This window comes from Aquarana catesbeiana, linkage group LG13 (assembly GCF_042186555.1).
Source record: "Aquarana catesbeiana isolate 2022-GZ linkage group LG13, ASM4218655v1, whole genome shotgun sequence".
Taxonomy (NCBI): Eukaryota; Metazoa; Chordata; class Amphibia; order Anura; family Ranidae; genus Aquarana; species Aquarana catesbeiana.
The window spans coordinates 117,547,700-117,572,849 of record NC_133336.1 but is presented as its reverse complement, the minus strand read 5'-3'; the positions used below and the strand labels follow the sequence as shown (position 1 = coordinate 117,572,849).

At 41.4% G+C, this 25,150-nt stretch overlaps 1 protein-coding gene across 1 annotated transcript in view; it reads right to left on the bottom strand.

The window, feature by feature from the left end:
- SCFD1 (sec1 family domain containing 1) overlaps positions 1-25,150 on the bottom strand; it is a 275,000-nt gene that overhangs the window by 203,463 nt on the left and 46,387 nt on the right. Inside the window, exons 6-9 of the mRNA XM_073609415.1 lie at positions 23,912-23,999; positions 20,683-20,772; positions 19,029-19,084; positions 14,347-14,432 (exon numbers count right to left, since the gene is read on the bottom strand). Coding sequence (XP_073465516.1) covers positions 14,347-14,432; positions 19,029-19,084; positions 20,683-20,772; positions 23,912-23,999 — 320 coding nt within the window. The remainder of the gene's footprint in view (positions 1-14,346; positions 14,433-19,028; positions 19,085-20,682; positions 20,773-23,911; positions 24,000-25,150) is intronic.

Here is a 25,150-nt window from a genome sequence, read left to right as displayed (position 1 = left end):
GAAACCATCATACATTAGGATGTGGGAACGAGACCTGGGAGTAGTTTTTACTCCTGCTCAACTATCTGCCCTTTATCAACTCACTCGGTCCAGTTCCATTGACTCTAAGATGCAAGAAATGAATTACAAAATAATGATGCGCTGGTACCGAGTATCGGCAGAGTTAGCGAAAATATATCCAGCAACATTGGAACTATGCTGGAGAGGTTGTGGTCACAAAGGCACTCTCCTCCACATCTGGTGGGATTGTCCTGCGATTAAATTTTACTGGGAGGATATCAAATCACAAATTAAAGATATCATGGACATTGACATTCCTCTCTCTCCGGAACATTTCCTGCTACACATTCCTCCCATGCCAATACGCCAGTATAAGAAAAGTATACTGCCCCACTTGCTTAACGCGGCAAAGCGGCTTCTCCCTATATACTGGAAACGGTCACAAGTCCCTTCTAGAGAGGAATGGTATCGCAAGGTGGGAGATATCCGTGAGGCAGAGGACTGGATTGCCACATGTAAAGGAGTTAAAGACCGCTTCACAGCAATATGGCAACCCTGGACAATATATACCTCAGACTTAAGTCACATTCCTTCTAGCCTAGACATAGCCCTTCTTGAGCTAGCTGATTTGAAAGGACGCCTTATTGACCCACAAGGGGGAGCAGAGAACCAAGACCAGAGATAAACTAAGGTGAAAAACACTTAGGGGACATGCATCTCCTTCTACTGTTTTAATTTTTAGTAGGTATGGTGCTGTCGAGAGGGCCTCGACGGGGGGCGGAGCTGGACGCAGGTTCCCAGGTATGTTCCAGACTATCTTTTATTTTCCTTTCTCCTTTTCTTCTTCTTAAATACTATATTGAGCCTTAACTAGTTATGGTTGTCTGTTTAAAGACAAAATAATATGTTTGATGCCAGGTGACGAATAAGCAATGACTAAGCAAAGAAGCCGGACGGTCCTTGGAGATTTATGGCCATGAGACGCCCCGGTCTGGGGGTGTACTAGCGTTATTATGCTGGTATGGCTTTTTCAGGTGATCTTGGGGGGGGTTGGGGGGATGGGGGCGTGGAGAGAGGTTAGTTGGAGGCGTATGTTGCCCCCCTCTCTCCGCGCACCCCCGCTCGGCCTACCTTATAAACTGTTTGCACAACTGAACTTAGCTTAAAACCTAAAAAAGACTTGTCAAGCTTTGATAGTTCCAGGACTAAGACAAGAGCACTTTTATATTTTGTTACCTGGCAGATTGTTGGTTTATTTTTTCCCTTTTTCTTTCTATCAACGCTAGCTACACCAGTTAAAAAGTGACTGTCTAGTATTTAATATACATTGCTGATAGTATTGATGTTGTTGTTGTTGTTTTTCTTTCTATGTTATTCATTCCTTTTGTTAAATAACAAGAAAAACTGACTGGTTTATCACCTAAAAACCGTCTATCTAGATGGATATAATTTTATATTCACAGTTTTATAATTTTGCAATGTGATATCCTGTCTTCTATAAATAAAGATTTATAAAAAAAAAAAAAAAATAGTGGTACTTCCAATTTTTGTGACACATGATATTAAAGAAAAGGTCTAGGAAATTAAAACGTTTGTATTTACTGTCCTAAATAAATACTGTTGTCTGCTGTGTTCAGACTTTGCTACATGCAGGGAGTGTCCTTTTTTTTTTTTTTAAGAGCAGATAAAAAAAAATAAAAAAAATGGAGTTCTTCTGACTGCTTGAATTTTTTCATGAAATCCTTGGGCAGTAATCGTGATGCAACAGATGCAGTAGTCTCCAAACTGTGGCCCTGGGGCCAGATGCGGTTCTTTGCTTGCCTCTATCCAGCCCTTGGGGGACTATTCCGTCCACTGACACCAACGATGGGGCACAATGCCTTCCATTGACACTAATGATGGGGCACAATTCTTTCCATTGACACCAATGATGAAGCACAAGTCTTTCCATTGACACCAATGATGGGACACTAGTCCTCCCAAGGACATCAAAGATACAACATTTTTTACCCCCAATTGGTCGCCAGGATATTTACTACTCCCACTGGCCCTAGTTCAGCCCCCTAAAATTTGATGGATATCCTCCAAGCACTCTAAGAAATCATCTAGTATTAGAGGACAGGCGCTGAGGCCCTGTATGATTCCAGAGGCTCCTTAGGGACTGACTAAAAGTATAAGTTTAGCTTTACAGAATAAATAATAAATGCACGTATTTTTGCAGAAAAAGGTACATGTATTATTCTTTCCTGCAGGAACCTGGAAATCAATGCATCCGTGATAAGCAGATCATGGGTGCAATGTGGGCTCCAACAGACATGTCCTCCAGCTTTCAGCCTGTACTTCTGTTTGAAATCCAGAGAACATGTCAGAGGACTAGGAGAGTGCTCATCAGCGCCCCTGCAGCCCACTGAAACTACAAGTCCTTCTGCAACAGTGGAAGATGGTACTTGTAGTTATTCATTCACAGGAATCTGTGAACAAATGATAAGCTGTGTGGGCAAAGCAGGTGTGGGGAGGAGAAACCCCAGCTGCTGTCACAGGAAGGGGAGCTTTAGGGGAAGCCTTTATTTAAGTTTGTTTTATTGTCATAGAACAGTGAATTTACAGTAAATTTGCCTTTTATTTTTTAAGCTGCTCAACAGAAACAGACGATGGGGTTGATTTACTAAAGGTAAACATTTTGTTCACTTTGCAGGGGGATTTTTCTTAGTGAAAGAGCAGATTTCCATCAACCAATCATGTGCAATAAAAAATAAAAATAAATATTTCCCTTGCACATGATTAGGTATTCCTTTGCAAAGTAAAAAGTCTATTTGCCTTTAGTAAATCATCCCCTATTTGTCAAAGAGAAAACAGATCACTGCAGATCACAAAAGAATTTGGACAGCAATTGCAGCCTTGTGTTTCTGTGGATAGGCTGCTATAAGCACTGTACATTCAGACACTACAATTTTCCCCATTCCTGATTACAAAACTCCTATGGCTCTGTGAGGTTGCATGGGGTTTGTTTTTGATCAGCCATTTTCAAGTCCACCTAGTCAGCCACACATTTCCTACTGTAATGAGATTTGGAATCCGATTGGACCATTCCATGACATTAACACTCCTAAGCCATTCTTATGTAGCTTAGGCTTTATATTTGGATCCATTGCCCTGTTGGGAAACAAATCTTCTCCTATGATCAATTTCAATCCATATTCATTCTACTTCCCTTTGTGATGATTTTTCGCTCTACTTCTATCCCTGCATGCTCTCATTCTCTCTCTCTCTTGATTCTTCTCAATTTTCATCAATGCCATTCACATTCCCTGTGGGCACATTCTCCTCCACTTCCACCAATATTCACTCCTCCCCTTCCCTTCCTTCTATGGTCACTCTCTTCTACTTCCAACAAAAGGAAGGGCGGGACTTTAAATGAGGTCATGACTAAATTAACATCAGGTACCTCCATCCCTAAGCGTAATGGTCAAAGAGGGGGAGTCGGGACTTTGAATGAGGCATTGGCTGACAACCAGATAGAATAAATAACAATAATGTTTAATAAATAGGTATATACAAATATATTCATATAAAACAGATAATGAATATGTACCATACCATAATCATACATAATTGTACATTTAATAATTTCCATTAACACAGTTAATCCTCCCTTATTCCACATGGGCAATATATAAAAAAGGTATAAAATCATTTATGATCCTAAAGAGACCCCAATGGGTATTCAGGTGGTATCAGTATGATGACGTCGCATCTAAGAAGCTCTACGCGTTTCGTGGAACCCTCCACTCATCAGGAGCAATGCGATGTACGTCTAGTTGCATCTGGAAAATACATAACCAGAAAACTAAGCCTTAAGTGGAGGGGAGAGATGGGTTGATAGGAAAGGTAATACAATGTATAGAAAAGGGGCAAAACCACAATAAATGCATCACCACTGTACCTGGCAAAACCACCCTGTATGCCCAACCATGAGCATGGAGCCGAGAGCAAGGCGGAGGCATCCCAACGGGAGCTGAGGTAATGGTCCGGCAGTAGGATCAGCACATACAACAATGGGCAAGCAAAAAGTGAAAGGGACCTGAAATGCCAAGAGAAGTAAAGGATAAATAATAAAAATGGGGTGGATCCAAAAATGGAAACATAAGAAGACTGGTGAAAAGTGAAATAGAAGTGTGATAGGACCAAGAGCCCAAAGGGATGTCAGAAATAATAGGCTAAGTACATAAAGTAGGGTGCATAAGAATGGTGACAAATGATTGTTGTCTACCATGTGTGAAATAAAGATATAAGCACCAAGTATAGCCTAGAATAGCCCAAAAAAGGAGAACAAGGATAACTGAAATATTATAACAGGAGACATAAAAACATGTGCAAGTGCTGAAAGGTAGATGGAAAAAGGGGAAAGTAGCTGCTTCCCAAGATGTATGTACCCCGCCGGTATTCCACACCAACATCACGCAAGGTGTGCAGAGGTAGCACTGGGCGCCAAACCAAGCTGGACCGCTCCGGATCAGGCGTCCAAGTCCTCAATGCCAACACGGAATGGAGAAAGCACGTCACCTAGGCGCCGCGCACTGACACGTGCTTTCTCCATTCCGTGTTGGCATTGAGGACTTGGACGCCTGATCCGGAGCGGTCCAGCTTGGTTTGGCGCCCAGTGCTACCTCTGCACACCTTGCGTGATGTTGGTGTGGAATACCGGCGGGGTACATACATCTTGGGAAGCAGCTACTTTCCCCTTTTTCCATCTACCTTTCAGCACTTGCACATGTTTTTATGTCTCCTGTTATAATATTTCAGTTATCCTTGTTCTCCTTTTTTGGGCTATTCTAGGCTATACTTGGTGCTTATATCTTTATTTCACACATGGTAGACAACAATCATTTGTCACCATTCTTATGCACCCTACTTTATGTACTTAGCCTATTATTTCTGACATCCCTTTGGGCTCTTGGTCCTATCACACTTCTATTTCACTTTTCACCAGTCTTCTTATGTTTCCATTTTTGGATCCACCCCATTTTTATTATTTATCCTTTACTTCTCTTGGCATTTCAGGTCCCTTTCACTTTTTGCTTGCCCATTGTTGTATGTGCTGATCCTACTGCCGGACCATTACCTCAGCTCCCGTTGGGATGCCTCCGCCTTGCTCTCGGCTCCATGCTCATGGTTGGGCATACAGGGTGGTTTTGCCAGGTACAGTGGTGATGCATTTATTGTGGTTTTGCCCCTTTTCTATACATTGTATTACCTTTCCTATCAACCCATCTCTCCCCTCCACTTAAGGCTTAGTTTTCTGGTTATGTATTTTCCAGATGCAACTAGACGTACATCGCATTGCTCCTGATGAGTGGAGGGTTCCACGAAACGCGTAGAGCTTCTTAGATGCGACGTCATCATACTGATACCACCTGAATACCCATTGGGGTCTCTTTAGGATCATAAATGATTTTATACCTTTTTTATATATTGCCCATGTGGAATAAGGGAGGATTAACTGTGTTAATGGAAATTATTAAATGTACAATTATGTATGATTATGGTATGGTACATATTCATTATCTGTTTTATATGAATATATTTGTATATACCTATTTATTAAACATTATTGTTATTTATTCTATCTGGTTGTCAGCCAATGCCTCATTCAAAGTCCCGACTCCCCCTCTTTGACCATTACGCTTAGGGATGGAGGTACCTGATGTTAATTTAGTCATGACCTCATTTAAAGTCCCGCCCTTCCTTTTGTTAGTTTAATCTAATTAGGGATGGAGGCATTTGGCTATATATTTCCAGTCCCCCTAGTTTTTGTATATGCATGAGCTGTCATTTACATGTCTCATTCTATCTTCTAGGGGGCTGTGTCACCCCCCGAGGCTTGCACAGTTCTGCACCTATCCGCTGTGCGCTGGTCAGATTGCCCCTGCCCCCTGGGTTTGGGGATCCGATTGCTTGGTTGTTCCGTCCTTGTCGGGAGCTGCGATGCGTACTCGGGGCCCTCCCCTTCCCCCCTATTGGGTGGTGGGGGCGGACACCTGACGCGCATCGACATCACGCTATGCGTGCCGTGCGCGTGACGTCACCTAGGCGCCGCGCACTGACACGTGCTTTCTCCATTCCGTGTTGGCATTGAGGACTTGGACGCCTGATCCGGAGCGGTCCAGCTTGGTTTGGCGCCCAGTGCTACCTCTGCACACCTTGCGTGATGTTGGTGTGGAATACCGGCGGGGTACATACATCTTGGGAAGCAGCTACTTTCCCCTTTTTCCATCTACCTTTCAGCACTTGCACATGTTTTTATGTCTCCTGTTATAATATTTCAGTTATCCTTGTTCTCCTTTTTTGGGCTATTCTAGGCTATACTTGGTGCTTATATCTTTATTTCACACATGGTAGACAACAATCATTTGTCACCATTCTTATGCACCCTACTTTATGTACTTAGCCTATTATTTCTGACATCCCTTTGGGCTCTTGGTCCTATCACACTTCTATTTCACTTTTCACCAGTCTTCTTATGTTTCCATTTTTGGATCCACCCCATTTTTATTATTTATCCTTTACTTCTCTTGGCATTTCAGGTCCCTTTCACTTTTTGCTTGCCCATTGTTGTATGTGCTGATCCTACTGCCGGACCATTACCTCAGCTCCCGTTGGGATGCCTCCGCCTTGCTCTCGGCTCCATGCTCATGGTTGGGCATACAGGGTGGTTTTGCCAGGTACAGTGGTGATGCATTTATTGTGGTTTTGCCCCTTTTCTATACATTGTATTACCTTTCCTATCAACCCATCTCTCCCCTCCACTTAAGGCTTAGTTTTCTGGTTATGTATTTTCCAGATGCAACTAGACGTACATCGCATTGCTCCTGATGAGTGGAGGGTTCCACGAAACGCGTAGAGCTTCTTAGATGCGACGTCATCATACTGATACCACCTGAATACCCATTGGGGTCTCTTTAGGATCATAAATGATTTTATACCTTTTTTATATATTGCCCATGTGGAATAAGGGAGGATTAACTGTGTTAATGGAAATTATTAAATGTACAATTATGTATGATTATGGTATGGTACATATTCATTATCTGTTTTATATGAATATATTTGTATATACCTATTTATTAAACATTATTGTTATTTATTCTATCTGGTTGTCAGCCAATGCCTCATTCAAAGTCCCGACTCCCCCTCTTTGACCATTACGCTTAGGGATGGAGGTACCTGATGTTAATTTAGTCATGACCTCATTTAAAGTCCCGCCCTTCCTTTTGTTAGTTTAATCTAATTAGGGATGGAGGCATTTGGCTATATATTTCCAGTCCCCCTAGTTTTTGTATATGCATGAGCTGTCATTTACATGTCTCATTCTATCTTCTAGGGGGCTGTGTCACCCCCCGAGGCTTGCACAGTTCTGCACCTATCCGCTGTGCGCTGGTCAGATTGCCCCTGCCCCCTGGGTTTGGGGATCCGATTGCTTGGTTGTTCCGTCCTTGTCGGGAGCTGCGATGCGTACTCGGGGCCCTCCCCTTCCCCCCTATTGGGTGGTGGGGGCGGACACCTGACGCGCATCGACATCACGCTATGCGTGCCGTGCGCGTGACGTCACCTAGGCGCCGCGCACTGACACGTGCTTTCTCCATTCCGTGTTGGCATTGAGGACTTGGACGCCTGATCCGGAGCGGTCCAGCTTGGTTTGGCGCCCAGTGCTACCTCTGCACACCTTGCGTGATGTTGGTGTGGAATACCGGCAGGGTACATACATCTTGGGAAGCAGCTACTTTCCCCTTTTTCCATCTACCTTTCAGCACTTGCACATGTTTTTATGTCTCCTGTTATAATATTTCAGTTATCCTTGTTCTCCTTTTTTGGGCTATTCTAGGCTATACTTGGTGCTTATATCTTTATTTCACACATGGTAGACAACAATCATTTGTCACCATTCTTATGCACCCTACTTTATGTACTTAGCCTATTATTTCTGACATCCCTTTGGGCTCTTGGTCCTATCACACTTCTATTTCACTTTTCACCAGTCTTCTTATGTTTCCATTTTTGGATCCACCCCATTTTTATTATTTATCCTTTACTTCTCTTGGCATTTCAGGTCCCTTTCACTTTTTGCTTGCCCATTGTTGTATGTGCTGATCCTACTGCCGGACCATTACCTCAGCTCCCGTTGGGATGCCTCCGCCTTGCTCTCGGCTCCATGCTCATGGTTGGGCATACAGGGTGGTTTTGCCAGGTACAGTGGTGATGCATTTATTGTGGTTTTGCCCCTTTTCTATACATTGTATTACCTTTCCTATCAACCCATCTCTCCCCTCCACTTAAGGCTTAGTTTTCTGGTTATGTATTTTCCAGATGCAACTAGACGTACATCGCATTGCTCCTGATGAGTGGAGGGTTCCACGAAACGCGTAGAGCTTCTTAGATGCGACGTCATCATACTGATACCACCTGAATACCCATTGGGGTCTCTTTAGGATCATAAATGATTTTATACCTTTTTTATATATTGCCCATGTGGAATAAGGGAGGATTAACTGTGTTAATGGAAATTATTAAATGTACAATTATGTATGATTATGGTATGGTACATATTCATTATCTGTTTTATATGAATATATTTGTATATACCTATTTATTAAACATTATTGTTATTTATTCTATCTGGTTGTCAGCCAATGCCTCATTCAAAGTCCCGACTCCCCCTCTTTGACCTCTCTTCTACTTCCATCCTAAATGAATAAAGTTGACTACTCAACAGAAAAATGCATCTGCCCCTAAAACTACTTTGTGTATGTGTTTTTGTGTAAAAGTATATGCATTGCATTTTTTGGGTAAAGCAGGTAAGGGTTAAAACCCCTACCAGTTTTGTTGTATTGGTATAATTGGGGAAATTTCTGTTGACTTTTTTCTCTGAGGCAAAACTACAGTGGATATAAAAAGTCTACACACCCCTGCTAAAATGCCAAGTTTCTGTGAAGTAAAAAAAAATGAGACAAAGATAAATCATTTCAGAACTTTTTCCACCTTTAATGTGAAATATAAACTGTACAACTCATTTAAAAAACAAACTGAAATCCTTTTAAAAAAAAATAAATAAATATGGTTGCATAAGTGTGCACACCCTTAACCACTAGCCGCCCGCCCACTGTCATATGACGGCGGGACGAGGCAGCTCTCGTTCTGGGCCGCCGTCATATGACGTGATCTCCTTCCCGGGCCACTATGAGGCGCGCGATGCGTCACTGGGGAGCTGATGCGCGTGCCTGGTGGCCGCGATGTCCGCCGGGCACCCGCGATTGCCCAGTAACTGAGCAGGAACCTGGACCTGTGTGTGTATACACAAAGATCCATGTCCTGTCAGAGGTGAGGAGACCGATGGTGTGTCCCTTGTAGAATCACTCCCAGGACACACATTTAACCGCTCGATCACCCCCTAGTGTTAACCCCTTCCCTGCCAGTCACATTTACACAGTAATCAATGCTTTTTCATAGCACGGATCGCTGTATAAATGTGAATGGTCCCAAAAACGTGTCAAAAGCGTCCGATATGTCCGCCGCAATATCGCAGATCGCCGCCATTACTAGTAAAAAAAAAAAAATAATAATAATAATAAAAATGCTATAAATCTATCCCCTATTTTGTAGACGCTATAACTTTTGCGCAAACCAATCAATATACACTTATTGCGATTTTTTTTTTACCAAAATTATGCAGAAGAATACATCAGCCTAAACAGAGGAAAAAATTTGTTTAAAAAAAAAATTGGATATTTATTATAGCAAAAAGTCAAAAATATTGTTTTATCAAACTTGTCCCTTTTCTTTTGTTTATAGCACAAGAAAAAAAAAACGCAGAGGTGATCAAATACCACCAAAAGAAAGCTCTATTTGTGGGGAAAAAAATGATAAAAATTTCATTTGGGTACAGCATTGCATGACCGCGCAATTGTCATTCAAAGTTCAACAGCGCTGAAAGCTGAAAAATGGCCTGGGCAGGAAGGGGGTGTTCATAAAAAATAGGCAGGATGAAGGATTTGGCATTTGGTAAGCACAATTTTTTTAAAATTTTTTATACATATTTGTTTAGCTCATGTTCTTAGTTTTGGGATTTGACGCTCTGGGCTCCGCAGTTTTTACATCAGGGGGGATGCTATTATTATTGTTGTTACTGTACGTGCTCACCTCTGTGGAACTCATGTTTAATAATAACTATACTTTTTTGATCAATCTTGGACTGTTGGAGTCTTCCATTGATAGTCTTTCCTGTTTAATCTTTTTAGATGGCAGTGTTCCCTTTCCCCCTCACCACCATTTAGGATTGGGAGTCTCCATTTCTGTCCTCTCTGATGGCTTGGATTACTCCAGGTTGAAAAAAAACCCTCCTATAGGATTGTGGCTTGGACACAATAATTTGTAAGTGTCATTCATTTTGCAAAAAACACTGCAAATCTGTCAGATTGCAAGGGCATCTCCTGTGCACAGTCCTCTTCAGATCACATCACAGATTTTTAATGGGGATCGGGTCTGGGCTCTGGCTGGGCCATTCCAAAACATTAATCGTCTTCTGGTAAAGCCATTCCTTTGTTGATTTGGATGTATGCTTTGGGTCGTAGTCATGGTGAAAGATGAAGTTCCTCTTCATGTTTAGCTTTCTAGCAGAAGCCTGAAGATTTTGTGACAGTATTGACTGGTATTTGGAACTGTTCATAATTCCCTCTACCTTGACTAAGGCCCCTGTTCCAGCTGAAGAAAAAGAGCCCCAAAGCATGATGCTGCCACCACCACGCTTCACTATGGGTATGGTGTTCTTCTGGTAATGTGCAGTGTTGTTTTTTCGCCAAAAATATCTTTTGGAATTATAGCCAAAAAGTTCAACCTCGGTTTCATCCGACCATAACACATTTTCCCACATGCTTTCGGGAGATTTCAGATGTGTTTTTGCAAAATTTAGCCAGGCTTGGATGTTTTTCTTTGTAAGAAAAGGCTTCCATCTTGCCACTCTACCCCATAGCCCAGACATAAAAAAAGAATACGGGAGATTGTTGTTACATGTACCACACAGCCAGTACTTGCCAGATATTCCTGCAGCTCCTGTAGCTGTAGGCCTCTTGGCAGCCTCCCTGAACATTTTTCCTCTCATTTTTTCAACAATTTTGAAGAGACAACCAGTTCTTGGTAATGTTGTGCCATATTTTTTCCACTTGATAATGACTGTCTTCACTGTGTTCCATGGTATATCTTATTTTGTACCCTTCTCCAGACTGGTACCTTCTAACAATGAGATCCCTCTGATGCTTTGGAAGCTCTCTGCAGATCATGGCTTTTGCTGTAGGATGCGACTAAGAAAATGTCAGGAAAGACCTACTAGAACAGCTGAACTTTATTTGGGGATAATCAGAGGCACTTTAAATGAACGCAAGTGTGTACTGACTCCTATTTAACATGAGTTTGAATGCCATTGCTTAATTCTGAACACAGCTACATCCCCAGTTATAAGAGGGTGTGCACACTTATGCAACCACATTATTTTAGTTTTTCGGTTTTACTTCACCCCTAAAAGATTTCAGTCTGTTTTTCAAATGAGGTGTACAGTTTATAGGTCACATTAAAGATGGAAAAAGTTCTGAAATTATTTACCTTTGTCTCATTTTTTTACATCACAGAAACCTGACATTTTAACAGGGGTGTGTAAGACTTTTTATATCCATTGAAAAGTCTGTATGCAGCACTAAAAAGTAGGAAGTAGATGGACAAGCGGTGAACAAAGGTGAACGAAGGAGCCTATCTTCATACCACACCACTGTGCTCACATCTAATCTCCTTACCAAAAAGCCAGAAATAACCAGCATATTAGTATATGGCACATCCAATATCTACTATAGGCAACGTCATCACACAAAGATCAGCACAACAGATCCTAGGGCAAGGGATCCTCTGCAGCCTCCTCTCCCAGATGATAATTGACAACAGCTAAACAATACACACCATGAAAAGAAATGAAGAGGCCCATAGTGAAGCCCATAATGAACAATCCCACAGTTTATTAAGAAAGGGGGGTACTCACAAAACATCTGAGTACCTTTGTAGCATCCTCACAGCATCACAAGTGATGCTGTGAGGATGCTAGCACGCTACAAAGCCGAGGTTTTGTTTGAATTTATCTACCTGCTCGTTTTTTCATATGTTTTGTGAGTACCCCCCTTTCTTATGTGGGATATACTCATATAACATAAAAAAAAAAGAAGAAGCTGCGCTGTGTAATTTTAGTGATCAAAAAAATAAAATGACTTAGAGCTCGTTAGATCTCTTATTTAAGGAGATCATGCGTGCCTTTGGCTCTTAATCCCAGCCCTGGGTCTTTAAAACATGGATGGCTAGATGTCCTCAGACTCTCTGCTCGGGGTGTCCTCTGTACGGCAGATGTGCAAGCTTGCACATCTGCCGTACAGAGGAAACCCTGAGCAGAGAGTCTGAGGACATCTAGCCATCCATGTTTTAAAGACCCAGGGCTGGGATTAAGAGCCAAAGGCACGCATGATCTCCTTAAATAAGAGATCTAACGAGCTGGTAAGCGGCAGTGTTACTACAGGTGGAGGTACCTTTCTGTTGCACCCCATCACATTTCCCTTGGTGTTGCATGTCGCTACTACTTTGAGGATTGCAAAATCATCACTTGGAAGATCACTATGAACTGTATAACTAGTGGGGCTTCTTTTCAATAGCCCATCGGCGTGGACTTGACCTTGTTGGAAATTTTATTTTGTTTTTTATTTTCATATTTAATCATTTTTTGCACATTTCACTGGGGATTGCATTTAAATATTTATGTTACAGTGTGTTGTATGGAGTTCTCATATCTCCATTCATTTAGATGAAGCATAATTTTTTCTTTTAAGTCATTTTATTTTTTGATCACTAAAATTACACAGCGCAGCTTCTTTTTTCATATTTTATATGTAGTGTGTGTGTCTCACATTATAGTTCGGCTTTTTTTCACTTTATATATGATTTATCCCATTATACATGATTTATTGGGAAAGCGCAGTAAAAATTACTTTTTCCAGGATATACTCATATGCTGGATATTTCTGGCAAGGAGATTAGATGTTAGCACAGTGGTGTTCACAGCTTGTCCTTCATCTACTTCCTACTTTTTAGTGCTGCATAAGGACTTTTCATGTTTATGCTATATTTTAATCATAATATGTATGCTAGCTGCTGTTATTTCTTATATACCCTATTCATTTGAGCCAGGGCTTTTTTTCAGCAGGAACGCGGGGGAACGCAGTTCCGGCACCTCCAGCACTGAATGTATGTAATAGCATGGGGCGTGGGGTGTGCTGGAGGGTCTACTGATGTTGGCTGCTTGGGGAACTATTGTCACTGGTGGGGATCTGATTTTGTGTGAGGGTCTATTGTTGCTGATGGGGAATCTATTGTTGCTGGGAGGGTCTTATGTTGCTGGAAGGGATCTACTGTTGAGGGAGAGGTCTATTTTTACTGGCTGCTGGAGGATCTATTGATGCTGGCTGCTGGGAGATCTGTTGTTGCTGCTGGGGGGTCTAATGTTGCTTGGGTGGATATTTTGTTACTGGGTGTGATATTTTGTTGTGGGTGGTTCACTGTTGCTGCAGGGAATCTATTGTTGTTGGGGTGGAGTCCATTGTTGCTGGGGGAGTCTATTGTTGTTTGGGGATCTATTGCTGGGATTCTATTGTTACTGGCTACAGGGGATCTATTTTACTGCTTTTCATTTTATCATTAACATGTTCCATACAAATGATTTTGCACCACAAAATGATACTTGGTTCTGTATTCTCTAAAAGGGGCAGTACTGGTAGGTGGGTAGGGGGTGGAATCAAGGGACGGTGGTCAGAGGTGGGTAGGGGGCAGAGACGAGGGTTGACTCAGACGGGGGGAGTTCCTGCACCTATTCTCTGAGAAAAAAAGCCCTGATTTGAGCGCGGATACTACCCCTTGCGTTTTACTTTTTATATCCATTGTCAAGTTAAAGGAAATCACCGAAAGTGAGGGAAACTCCTCTCTTAGCGAGGTGTACCTGAAAAAGGTGTCCCCACTGGAATATTTTCCTTTATCACTCATTCTGAAATTTTGGATTGCCCCTCACTTTATTTCCAGATGACAAAGGTTCAGTCACCAGTACAGAGTGGTGAATCTCCGCAAGGAGGCAAAGACAGCAATAAACACTTGAAAGAGGGTCTAACCCTTCCACATTCTACCCAAAACAATAACAAAAACACAGTTTTAACTAGAAGTAAACATGAACTAGTTATTTATGACAACATGTAAGGAATGCAGCATTATAACGGTTACCTAAATTGTCCAGCTCCAAGATTATCTCCAGTAAACAGGCTATTTCTGGCATCTCGAAGATTTTCACGTAGTTTCTTATCTAATTTCTAAGAGAGAAAGTTAAAAATAAAAAAATAATTCATAGTGCACAAAGGAGTTGGCATGTTAACATAATCAAATAACAACAAATGCATTAACACATTCTAGCACCTCTTGCGATACCTGTGAGAATACTGACCAATATAAGGGTTAAAGTGATACTAAACACACGCTGTTTACATTAAATGGTCCCTTCTACTTCTCAATATGGATGATGGCACTGTAATATTTTAATTTAAAAAAAAACAACAAAACAGCCAAGTACATTTTTCCTAATCGATATACAGCCATCACATGACCTAGCTTTTTCCCAGCCTGTCTGCAGGGAAACATAAGCAGGGGGAGCTTCTAGTCCTCTGCTGCTGGTCACATGTTCAAAATAAAAAAAACAGACTTTGGAATACAGAGTAAAAATAAATAATAACAAAAATTGTTTTAAACTGTCAAACAAATATATATTTCAAATCAAATCTTCTTTATTTTTTTGGGGGCAATATCATAGTGTGGCAGACTTCTCCCAGTCACAGGCTGGGGCACACCCCTCCAGCCTGTGTCTTATAATACGGGGGAGGTAAAGCCTCCATTAATCTTATATAATGTAATGTAATATCCCCCCAACCATTGTTTATCTGGTTAGTGGGCTGCATCAAATTGGTCTGCATGGCTGTCGTCCCAGAAGGAAACCTCTTCTAAAGATGATGCACAAGAAAGCCCGCAAACAGTTTGCTGAAGACAAGCAGACTATGGACATGGATTACTGGAACCATGTCCTGTGGTCTGATGAGACCAAGATAAACTTATTTGGTTCAGATGGTGTCAAGCGTGTGGCGGCAACCAGGTGAGGAGTACAAAGACAAATGTGTCTTGCCTACAGTCAAGCATGGTGGTGGGAGTGTCATGGTCTGGGGCTGTATGAGTGCTGCCACCACTGGGGAGCTACAGTTCATTGAGGGAACTATGAATGCCAACATGTACTGTGACATACTGAAGCAGAGCCAGATCCCCTCCCTTCGGAGACTGGGCCGCAGGGCAGTATTCCAACATGATAACGACCCCAAACACACCTCCAAGATGACCACTGCCTTGCTTAAGAAGCTGAGGGTAAAAGCTAATAGACTGGCCAAGCATGTCTCCAACCCTAAACCCTATTGAGTATCTGTGGGGCATCCTCAAATGGAAGGTGAAGGAGCGCAAGGTCTCAAACATCCACCAGCTCTGTGATGTTGTCATGGAGGAGTAGAAGAGGACTCCAGTGGCAACCTGTGACGCTCTGGTGAACTCCATGCCCAAGAGGGTTAAGGCAGTGCTGGAAAATAATGGTGGCCACACAAAATATTGACACTTTGGGCCCAATTTGGACATTTTCACTTAGGGGTGTACTCACTTTTGTTGCGGTTTAGACATTAATGGCTGTGTTTTGAGTTATTATTATTATTGAGGGGACAGCAAATTTACACTGTTATACAAGCTGTACACTCACTACTTTACGTTGTAGCGAAGTGTCATTTCTTCAGTGTTGTCACATGAAAAGATATAATAAAATATTTACAAAAATGAGAGGGGTGTAATCACTTTTGTGAGATACTGTATGTTACACATTGGTCTCTCCCCTGTCTCCTGCTACTAGCACACAAACTGATCACCAGCAGCGATATGCCTTTCCAGTACATAAATCTCTCTATCCAGTTTTACACCAGAAGAAAATGTACATTAACCCATTAGTGATCAGTCTGCAGTAGTATATGTGCATTAATAAAAAAGATCACTAAGTTTTTTTATTTTTTTACAATTCCTTCCCCTATAGGCAAAGCACTACATGTACTTTGTCCCATAGGGGACATAACTGTAATAAAAATGCATATATAAATATATATATTTATAAATATTTTATATATATTTATATCATCTTTAAAGTGGTTGTAAACCCTTTTTAACAATTCCCTGCAAGATAAAGGCATAATGAGCTAGTATGCTAGTATGCATATGCATATGAATTACTTACCTGAGCTCGAAGCCCCTGTTGCTTCAGTTTGCTTACGTGCGCATGTGCCGATGATGTTGGCACATGCAAATACAGGGATATCTCCTAAACCGTGGAGGTTTAGGAGATATCCAGTGTAGCTACAGGTAAGCCTAATTATAGGCTTGCCTGTAGTTTAAAGTGGTTGTAAAGGGTTTACAACCACTTTAACACATCAGTGATGAGTGTGCAGTGTACATGCATTAAATAACTTCCCAGTGACCGGCTGTCACAGAATGATGGTTACCTCCTCCGTCACTTAACTCCAGCCTAAAACCATTAACCCTTCAGTGACCTGTCTGCAGTTTATTTGACCTACTTCAAGAGCATGTGCATCAACCCTGCACTGACGAATATTCAGTGCGAGTGCATTAAAGTGGTTGTAAATGCAAGACATTTTTTACCTTAAGGCATTAAAATGGTTGTAAACCTCACATGAAATATGAACAAAGCATATCCCTTTATAGCGTGTGCTTGCTTGCTATCTGCATGACTCACTTCTGACAAGTTTTCCTGACATCAAGGGAGAAAAAGGGTGACAGGGGATTGAACTCCAGCACACTGCATGCAATTGACAGCCTCAGTTCTGTTTCTGTGTGCTGTGTAAAGGGGTCCCTCCAATCAGCTGTCAGAGCTCTCCTCATTGAGCTCTGCAGTGTGCACTTTCAGCTCTCCGTCCCCTGTTTTCTGACAGCTCAGTCAAGCTTTATAAATTCTGGACTTTGGACAGATGTAGAAAAGAGTGCAAAAAAGCTTATATAGGAGGATTTGTTTGATCTCTGTGTATCACCTGAGGCCAGTCACTTCACTGGGTATATGCAAGGGTTTATAACCCCCTCCCCCAAATACTTACCGGAGTCCTCATTCGATCCAGCACTGTACCCATCTGTAGTGATGCTCTCCTCATTCATAGGACAGAGAGGCAGCAGTGGGAGCCATTGGCTCCTGCTGCTGTCAAACAAATCCTGTGAGCAGAGCTTGTCTATGGATGCACACAGCCCAGCTCAGAAACGCACCTGTACTTGCGCCCCCACAGGAAGCAGCTTCCTATAGTGGTGCACAGGGAAGAAGAGGAGCCAAGAGCACCGGCAGGGGACCCCAGAAGTGGAGATAAGGGGCTGCTCTACGCAATACTACTGCACAGAGTAAGTATAACATGTTTGTTATCTTAGATAAAAACATTTTAAGCTTTACAGCCTCTATAAGCCCTCAGTATCCTGTCCTCAGCATATATGCATTAACTTCTTAGTGTCCAATTCTCAGTTAAGGGGTGTTAACCCCTAAGTGTCCTATCTCCAGCCCATGTGCTTTGTCTCCTCAAAGCTCAGTCCTCAAGCATGTATGTTAACGCTTCAGCACAAAGTACCCATCTTCTGGTACCTACTGTACGTGTTTTGAAGCTGAATTTCAGGAATTCAGCAACTTAACAACTGTAAAAAGCGCAGGCACTCTGTGAGTTAAGCCCTGGAATTAGCGCTTTCATTTATATCTGACAGGTTTACTGAGCTACAGCACAATATGGAGCTTTTCTGTACATACAGACCACAGTGCTACCCTTCACACATTTCCACCATCATAACCTCCAAACTCTTCTCCTGCACATACAGACCACAGACATACCCTTTGCACTTCTCTCTTTTACATATTTCTACCATCATACCCTTCACACTCCTCTGCTGCACATATCTCCCCCTGTCATACTCTCCGCATACCACTCCTTTACATATCTTCCTGTCATACCTCCTGCCCTCCTCTCTTGCACATATTGCCTACTGTCATTCTATTCACATTATTTTTTTTTCGGCAGACACTTCTTTGTTATTGCTTGTTATATAACCAATATTTCCTATTCTGGAATGGTCACACTGCTAGTATAGGGAAGGTACATATGTATGCACAATTGTTTCACAATCTTAAAGAACAACTCTAACTTCATTTTTTTCTTCTGTGTTCTGTTGTCCAGAGTCCAAAGTACATTTATAGCTGTGCTCTTCTCCAGCTCTAAGCACTTGCAACAGCAAGGGGAATGCAAAAGGGATGGCATGTCAGCCTCCTGTCCCTCTACATTTCGCTTGCTTGGGGCAAATGCTTGGAGCTAAAGATAAGGGCAGGCTATCAATGCAGCTATTTCCCTAACTACTCTGTCAGATGGCTGCAGGGATAGTAAGTGTGGGACACCTTGTCTGACCTCAAATTGATATGAGAGTTCTAAGAAAAATTCTAAGGAACAAATGGAATTTCCATCTCTATAGACCAGCGTTTCTCAACTCCAGTCCTCAAGGCGCCCCAACAGGTCCTGTTTTCAGGATTTCCCTCAGATGAAATGGCTGTGGTAATTACTAAAGGCAGTGAAACTGATCAAATTACCTGTGGAAAATAATGAAAAGCCAGAAAACATGACCTGTTGGGGTGCCTTGAGGACTGGAGTTGAGAAACATTGCTTTAGACTGATCTTTCTGGCAACAACTCTTCCAGATGAATGGTCTCAAATCATATTTCCCCATAAAGTAATTTTCTGTCTACAAATAGACTAAGAGCATCTATAGCTAAATAAAAATAACTTGAATAATGCAAACATTCTCACCACTGCCACCATCTCTGCAGCATTGCCTCTTGCACATCTTATAATGGGCACCGCACCTAGATGTGAGAATAACAAAGTAAAATCAGCTCTGTTAACAGCCACAAACAACATTTTGGAAATGTATAACATTAAAATAAAATTCATATGATGCTTTTCTGTTAAAGATAGAGGCATTTTTTTGGTAATTCTTCAGGTTTTACCTCACAGTTCCCTAAAAAGGATAACTTTACTAAGGGAACTCCGCTACTAAACAGCAGAAGCAACTTAAATGACCAGTAGGCTGCAGCTTGCAGTGATTTTTAGATCTTTTAGTCAAAGTCTTTTTACCCCTGGCTGCGCCCAGACTTTAAGAGCCCTTGCCCACTGGGGCGGGGGCGGCGTCGGCGGTAAAACGCCGCTATTATTAGCGGCGTTTTACCTTCGGTATTCGGTCGCTAGCGGGGCGGTTTTACCCCCCGCTAGCGGCCGAGAAAGGGTTAAATACCACCGCAAAGCGCCTCTGCAGAGGCACTTTGCCGGCGGTATAGCCGCGCCGTCCCATTGATTTCAATGGGCAGGAGCGGTAAAGGAGCGGTATACACTCCGCTCCTTCACCGCTCCGAAGATACTGCTGGCAGGACTTTTTTTACCGTCCTGCCAGCGCACCGCTCCAGTGTGAAAGCCCTCGGGGCTTTCACACTGGAATACAAGCAGCAGCACTTTCAGGTCGGTTTGCAGGCGCTATTATTAGCGCAATAGCGCCTGCAAACCGCCCCAGTGTGCAAGGGCTCTAAATACAGGCGACATTCAGGAAACAGCTCCATAGAAGTGTATGGGTATTGACTTTGCAGGTGTAGCCAGAAGAAAGATTTTGGCTGTGGGATCTTAAAATCAATATGGAGCACAGCTGTCCAATTCAGATAAGGATACATCTGGTTGCATAGGGCTTCTTTAGCTCACAGGGGGGGAAGGCCAAAGGGTTACATTCTCCGAAACTACAGTTATCCTTCAGTTTTATTTCTGGATATTCCAATCATCATTCTATAGCTGAAGTAGAGACATTGCCTACACTTTTAAACAAATGACTGTAATTTTCCCACTCTGCACAGAACCTGTGTTGGAAGCATCATTTCTGTTCATGGCCGTTTATGACATGGACATTCAATTAATATGATTAAAAATTGGTATTTGCACATGGCATTGTTTTAGTCCATTACAAGCACCTAAAATGTCACGTGGCTCCTTATTTCTGAGAGAATAAAAGCATAATGTTCCTGAATTTAAATACGCAATATTTCACATTACAGTAAAACACCACACACATCTAAATACAGTTGAAATATATACATGTGATACATCTGCCAAGGGCTTTGCAACTCAGCTAGTTTAATTCAGACACCACTGCCAAAATGCATCAAAAACAACAATCCTATTTTGAGTTTTACAGCTTTAGATGCCGTTTGCCAGCTGACTGGATAGGAAACCAGCAGTGTGATGATGCTGATTCCCTGTATGATGAGCAGGGTGCAGACAGATATATGAAAGCTGCAAAATAATAAGTAAAATTGATAAAACTATAAAATTAATATAAAAATTATAGTTAGAACTGTATAATTATTCCAGAGTACAGATAAAAAAATATAGCAGAAAGTATATATTGTTCTTGAAGACTTACCTAATGTGACAAAGAAGCAGAAGAGGCTGTCAACAATGGTATCCATTATGGTTTCCATCTCTGTGTCAGTGATGTCAGGTCTATTCAGTGCTGGGGAAAGAATTACGAAACAGAAAGTAAGGAAACTAAACACTTTTGCTAAAACAAGATCAAAGCACATATTATATAAAATATCATGATGTGTGGATTGCAAATAAAGATGACTTTTAACCACAGTTTTTCAGATTCCAGCATTAAAGTGGTAAGGCTAACTACAACAATTGTATAAATGTTCCCTCCTCCCTCCTTGTACCTATTCTGACTCCCTTATATTAGGGAGCTCTCGACAACTACTTAGAATTTCTCATTCTCATGACGTCACTCGCTGGTTTCCATGGTCCTTTCAATGTCAGTGCTCTGCCTTCTCCCCTGAAACAGCCCCTTTCTGACACAGTGAAGCGTGAGCTGTTGGATCATGTGACCACACTGAATTAATAAGGTATGCAGATCTTTTTTTATACAGGCTATGCAGGATAGGTAGGAGGAGGTGGAGGATACACATTTAAGAATAGGTCGAATAGGTATAGATAGCCTTAACTCACTTAGAGTGGAACTTCAGTCATTTTCTCAACCTTCCATCTATTAAATCTTCTACCCTTGTTGTTTTAACTTTGGATAGTAAAACATTTTTTCTTCTGCAAGTAAATCCCTTATACAGCCCACTTCCTGTTTCTTGTCTGGTAAGAAGCCTAGGATTATGACATCATGCAGAGCTTTCGCTCTCACTCTTGTGAGAGTTTGCCAGGAGGGGGGAGGGGGGGTGAGTCATTAGAGGGCCAATGGGAGCTGCAGAGCTGGAGGTGTAATCAAAAAAAGAGAAAAAGCAAAAAGGGATTCTCAACTTCTCCTATATACCCATCCGATAATCCCTCTAAGGAACATAATAGCCATACCTTGGCCTAAACCTTTAATAGGGATTATTAACGGTCACACCGTCTAAATCCGGTATCTCGGATGGTGAATAAAGATCAGAGATACCAGGATTTTAGTTGTCCTCTGAGTTTTGGATAAATCTTAAAAAAACAAATCCGTGACAAACACAAAGCAACTCTTCTATGAGAACAAATCGGTGATGAAGGTATTAATCTTTATTTGAGACTATCCAAAAATAGAAATGACTAAATATTAATAAATATCACAATACAACCCTATTCTCAGTACACATTAAAAAGACCTAAAGTCTAGAGAAGGTATAGGTGGCCACCATTTTCTAGATATACCTCATACAACTCTCATTCTCACATACACATACACCAGTAGATATCGATCGATCATAAGATCTATTTAATTTGTGGGTATAAACATCAGGTGATCAGGGGAATTTTGTTAATAGAGATGACTGGCATAGTCTTGTAATGATAGACACACACGATCACAAGTAGTTTAGCCACAGATGTAACAATTTTGTAGATAATATAAAGTGCAGGTGTAGTGAGGCAGTTCCACATAGTATCTGTAAAACTAGCTTGTGACAATTGCAGCTTCAATTTAACGATGTAAGCATAGTCTATTCGGAATAAACCGATAATGGAATAACGCAGCAGGTGGAGCGTAACATCTAAGCGATATATGAAAAGTAAATCTGACTTTACCATGAGCTGGACCGGTACAGCGAGCTGCACGTCATGTCAGGTAGCGAAGGGACCAACGTACAGAGACCGGCACTACACCTGCACTTTATATTATCTACAAGATACCCACAAATTAAACAGATCTTATGATCGATCGATATCTATTGGTGTATGTGTATGTGAGAATGAGAGTTGTATGAGGTATATCTAGAAAATGGTGGCCACCTATACCTTCTCTAGACTTTAGGTCTTTTTAATGTGTACTGGGAATAGAGTTGTATTGTGATATGTATTAATATTTAGTAATTTCTATTTTTGGATAGTCTCAAATAAAGATTAATACCTTCATCACCGATTTGTTCTCATAGAAGAGTTGCTTTGTGTTTGTCACGGATTTGTTTTTTAAGAGCTGGAGGTGTGCCTGTGTGTGTCTGTGTAAATCCAGGAAGTGAACAGGCAGAAGCTTCAGCTGCCCACAGTTAAAATGGTTGCAGCCAGACTCAGTGGAGGGAGATTTCTGCAGTATATTTGGCAAGTACAGAATCACAGTATATATAAAATAATATGCAAAGTGGTTGGAGGGAAGCTTCAGAATGGCAAAGATGTTTTATTACAAATTATGTGAGCAGACTGCAGTTCCTCTAAAAGCGGAGTTCCATCCACATTTTCTACTCCTAAAAATAGCGGCACTTTACCGCTGACGCCCCAGTGTGAAAGTGCCCTAAGTGATGTGGAAAAAAAAAAATGCCAATTCGTTTCTAGTACACAGATCAGTGGATGGAGGAATGGAGTGACAGGAGAGGCACTTTCACACTGGAGTGACAGGAGAGGTGGTTTACAGGAGCTATTTCTAGCGCTATAGCACCTGTAAAGCGCCTCAGTGTGAAAGTGGCCTTACGGTACAATTCCTGTATTCATTTTTCACTTCCTCCTTCTCGGCCGCGGCCCCACGCATCATTTCCTGTTTGCAGTGCCTCCTGGGAGATGTGTGTCATCAATCCCAGGAGGCAATAGACAACCCGACCTGCAATCTTTTACACTGCTTGTGCTGCACTGAGCATGTGCGAGATCTGCAGGTGCACGCTGGGTAACCAGAATGCACTTGAATACAGGAAGAGATAGGAGGAGATACAGTCTGGCTTCAACTTTAATAGAATACATTAAGCTTGTGTAATATAGGGGTATTTTTATTTAAAAAGTATAATTTGGTCTGGAACACCGCTTTAACTTAAAATACACAACCATTAGCCCCAGTTTACATCTAAGTGCAGCAACACTAGTCAGTGCAAGCTTTTACACAGGTCAACATGCATTGAAGGCAGCCTATTCATCATTGCATGAAGAAGTCCAGGACCCTTTTTTTAAATGCATCACACCAAAACACATGGTAATAAAGAACCATGAGCTCTGCTTCGGTTTACCACACATACACTGGCAGGTGTTTTTGCGGTGCCATTGAGAAGGAATTGAACCACAGCACATCTGCAATAAAGATACACCTTTACATGCGCTTCAGGAACGTGTGTGATTTGATGCATGTTCTCCTGGCGCACAGGTGTGAACAGTGGCTTGGAAGAAAATGAACAAAATAAGATAGCAAAAAGTCTTAATGAATTTACCTCTATATGAAACAAGCTCTTTATTTTGGTTGCAAAGCACAAACATGTCATCCTCCAAAGTAATAAAGTTCAGGTACTGATCAAAGACCTAGAAAAAAAAAAGTACTGCAGCGTTACATCCAAGTAACATCATACAGGATAAAAAACATATATACTTCAAATAACCTAGCAATTGGCTGGGAAAAATTCAACCTGGCCAACATAGATTAATCAAGCAATACCTACAATACAGTGCCTTGAAAAAGTATTCACACCCCTTGAAATGTTCCACATTTTGTCATGTTACAACCAAAAAACGTAAATGTATTTTATTGGGATTTTATGTGATAGACCAACACAAAGTGGCACATAATTGTATATATATTTATAAAGACTATTCTTGGTTTATTTTATTCTGAACACGACATGTTAATTAAAAGAGCTGATCACATTGGTCTCTGTACAATGTAAGAGACAGTTCAACAGCTACTGGAAGCTCCTCCAATTGTGAGAAGGTATCCTGTGTTTATAGTTATGATAATGTATAATCCAGTGTGTGAAGCTCGGTGACAACAAGTCTGACCTGTAGTGAAATCCTGATTAATCACAACAATGGCCAGGTGGGCATGGAGTCACCTTGGCTGCTTTAAGGGACTAGTTAATTAACTAGGTTAATTAGGTTTCTGGTTACAGTTTGTATTGCTAGAGAGAAGTCCTCCTGGTGTGTATATTTGGGTGAGTTTGTTTAAATAAACAGTTCCATGTTCAAGCTGTGTAACTAAACTAGTCTCGCCTGGTTCTTACAATATCTGATATCTGAGGGACCAGACTGGAGGAAGCAGTGTACTGGCGGAAGCACTCAAGTGGCGTGTGGGACGTTTCGTTACAGTGACACTTTGTGTTGGTCTATCACATAAAATCCCAATAAAATACATTTATATTTTTGGCTGTAACATAACAAAATGAAAAAAAAATGTCAAGGGGTATGAACACTTTTCCAAGGCACTGTACCTATAATACAATACCTACAAGATACTGTATATAATATAATAGTCATCTCCCATCTATAATATTTTAATATACCTATAGTATATATAAGAATTATATAATATAATACAATACAACACCCACATTATCAGAAACCTAATACAAATCTAGTTTCCAAGATTTGTGTAGCTTTGAGACTCCTGTAATCCTTGCCAAAAGAATATGATACAAACATCTGCAACAGGTCAGTTTATATTCAAAGTAACTCTGTCA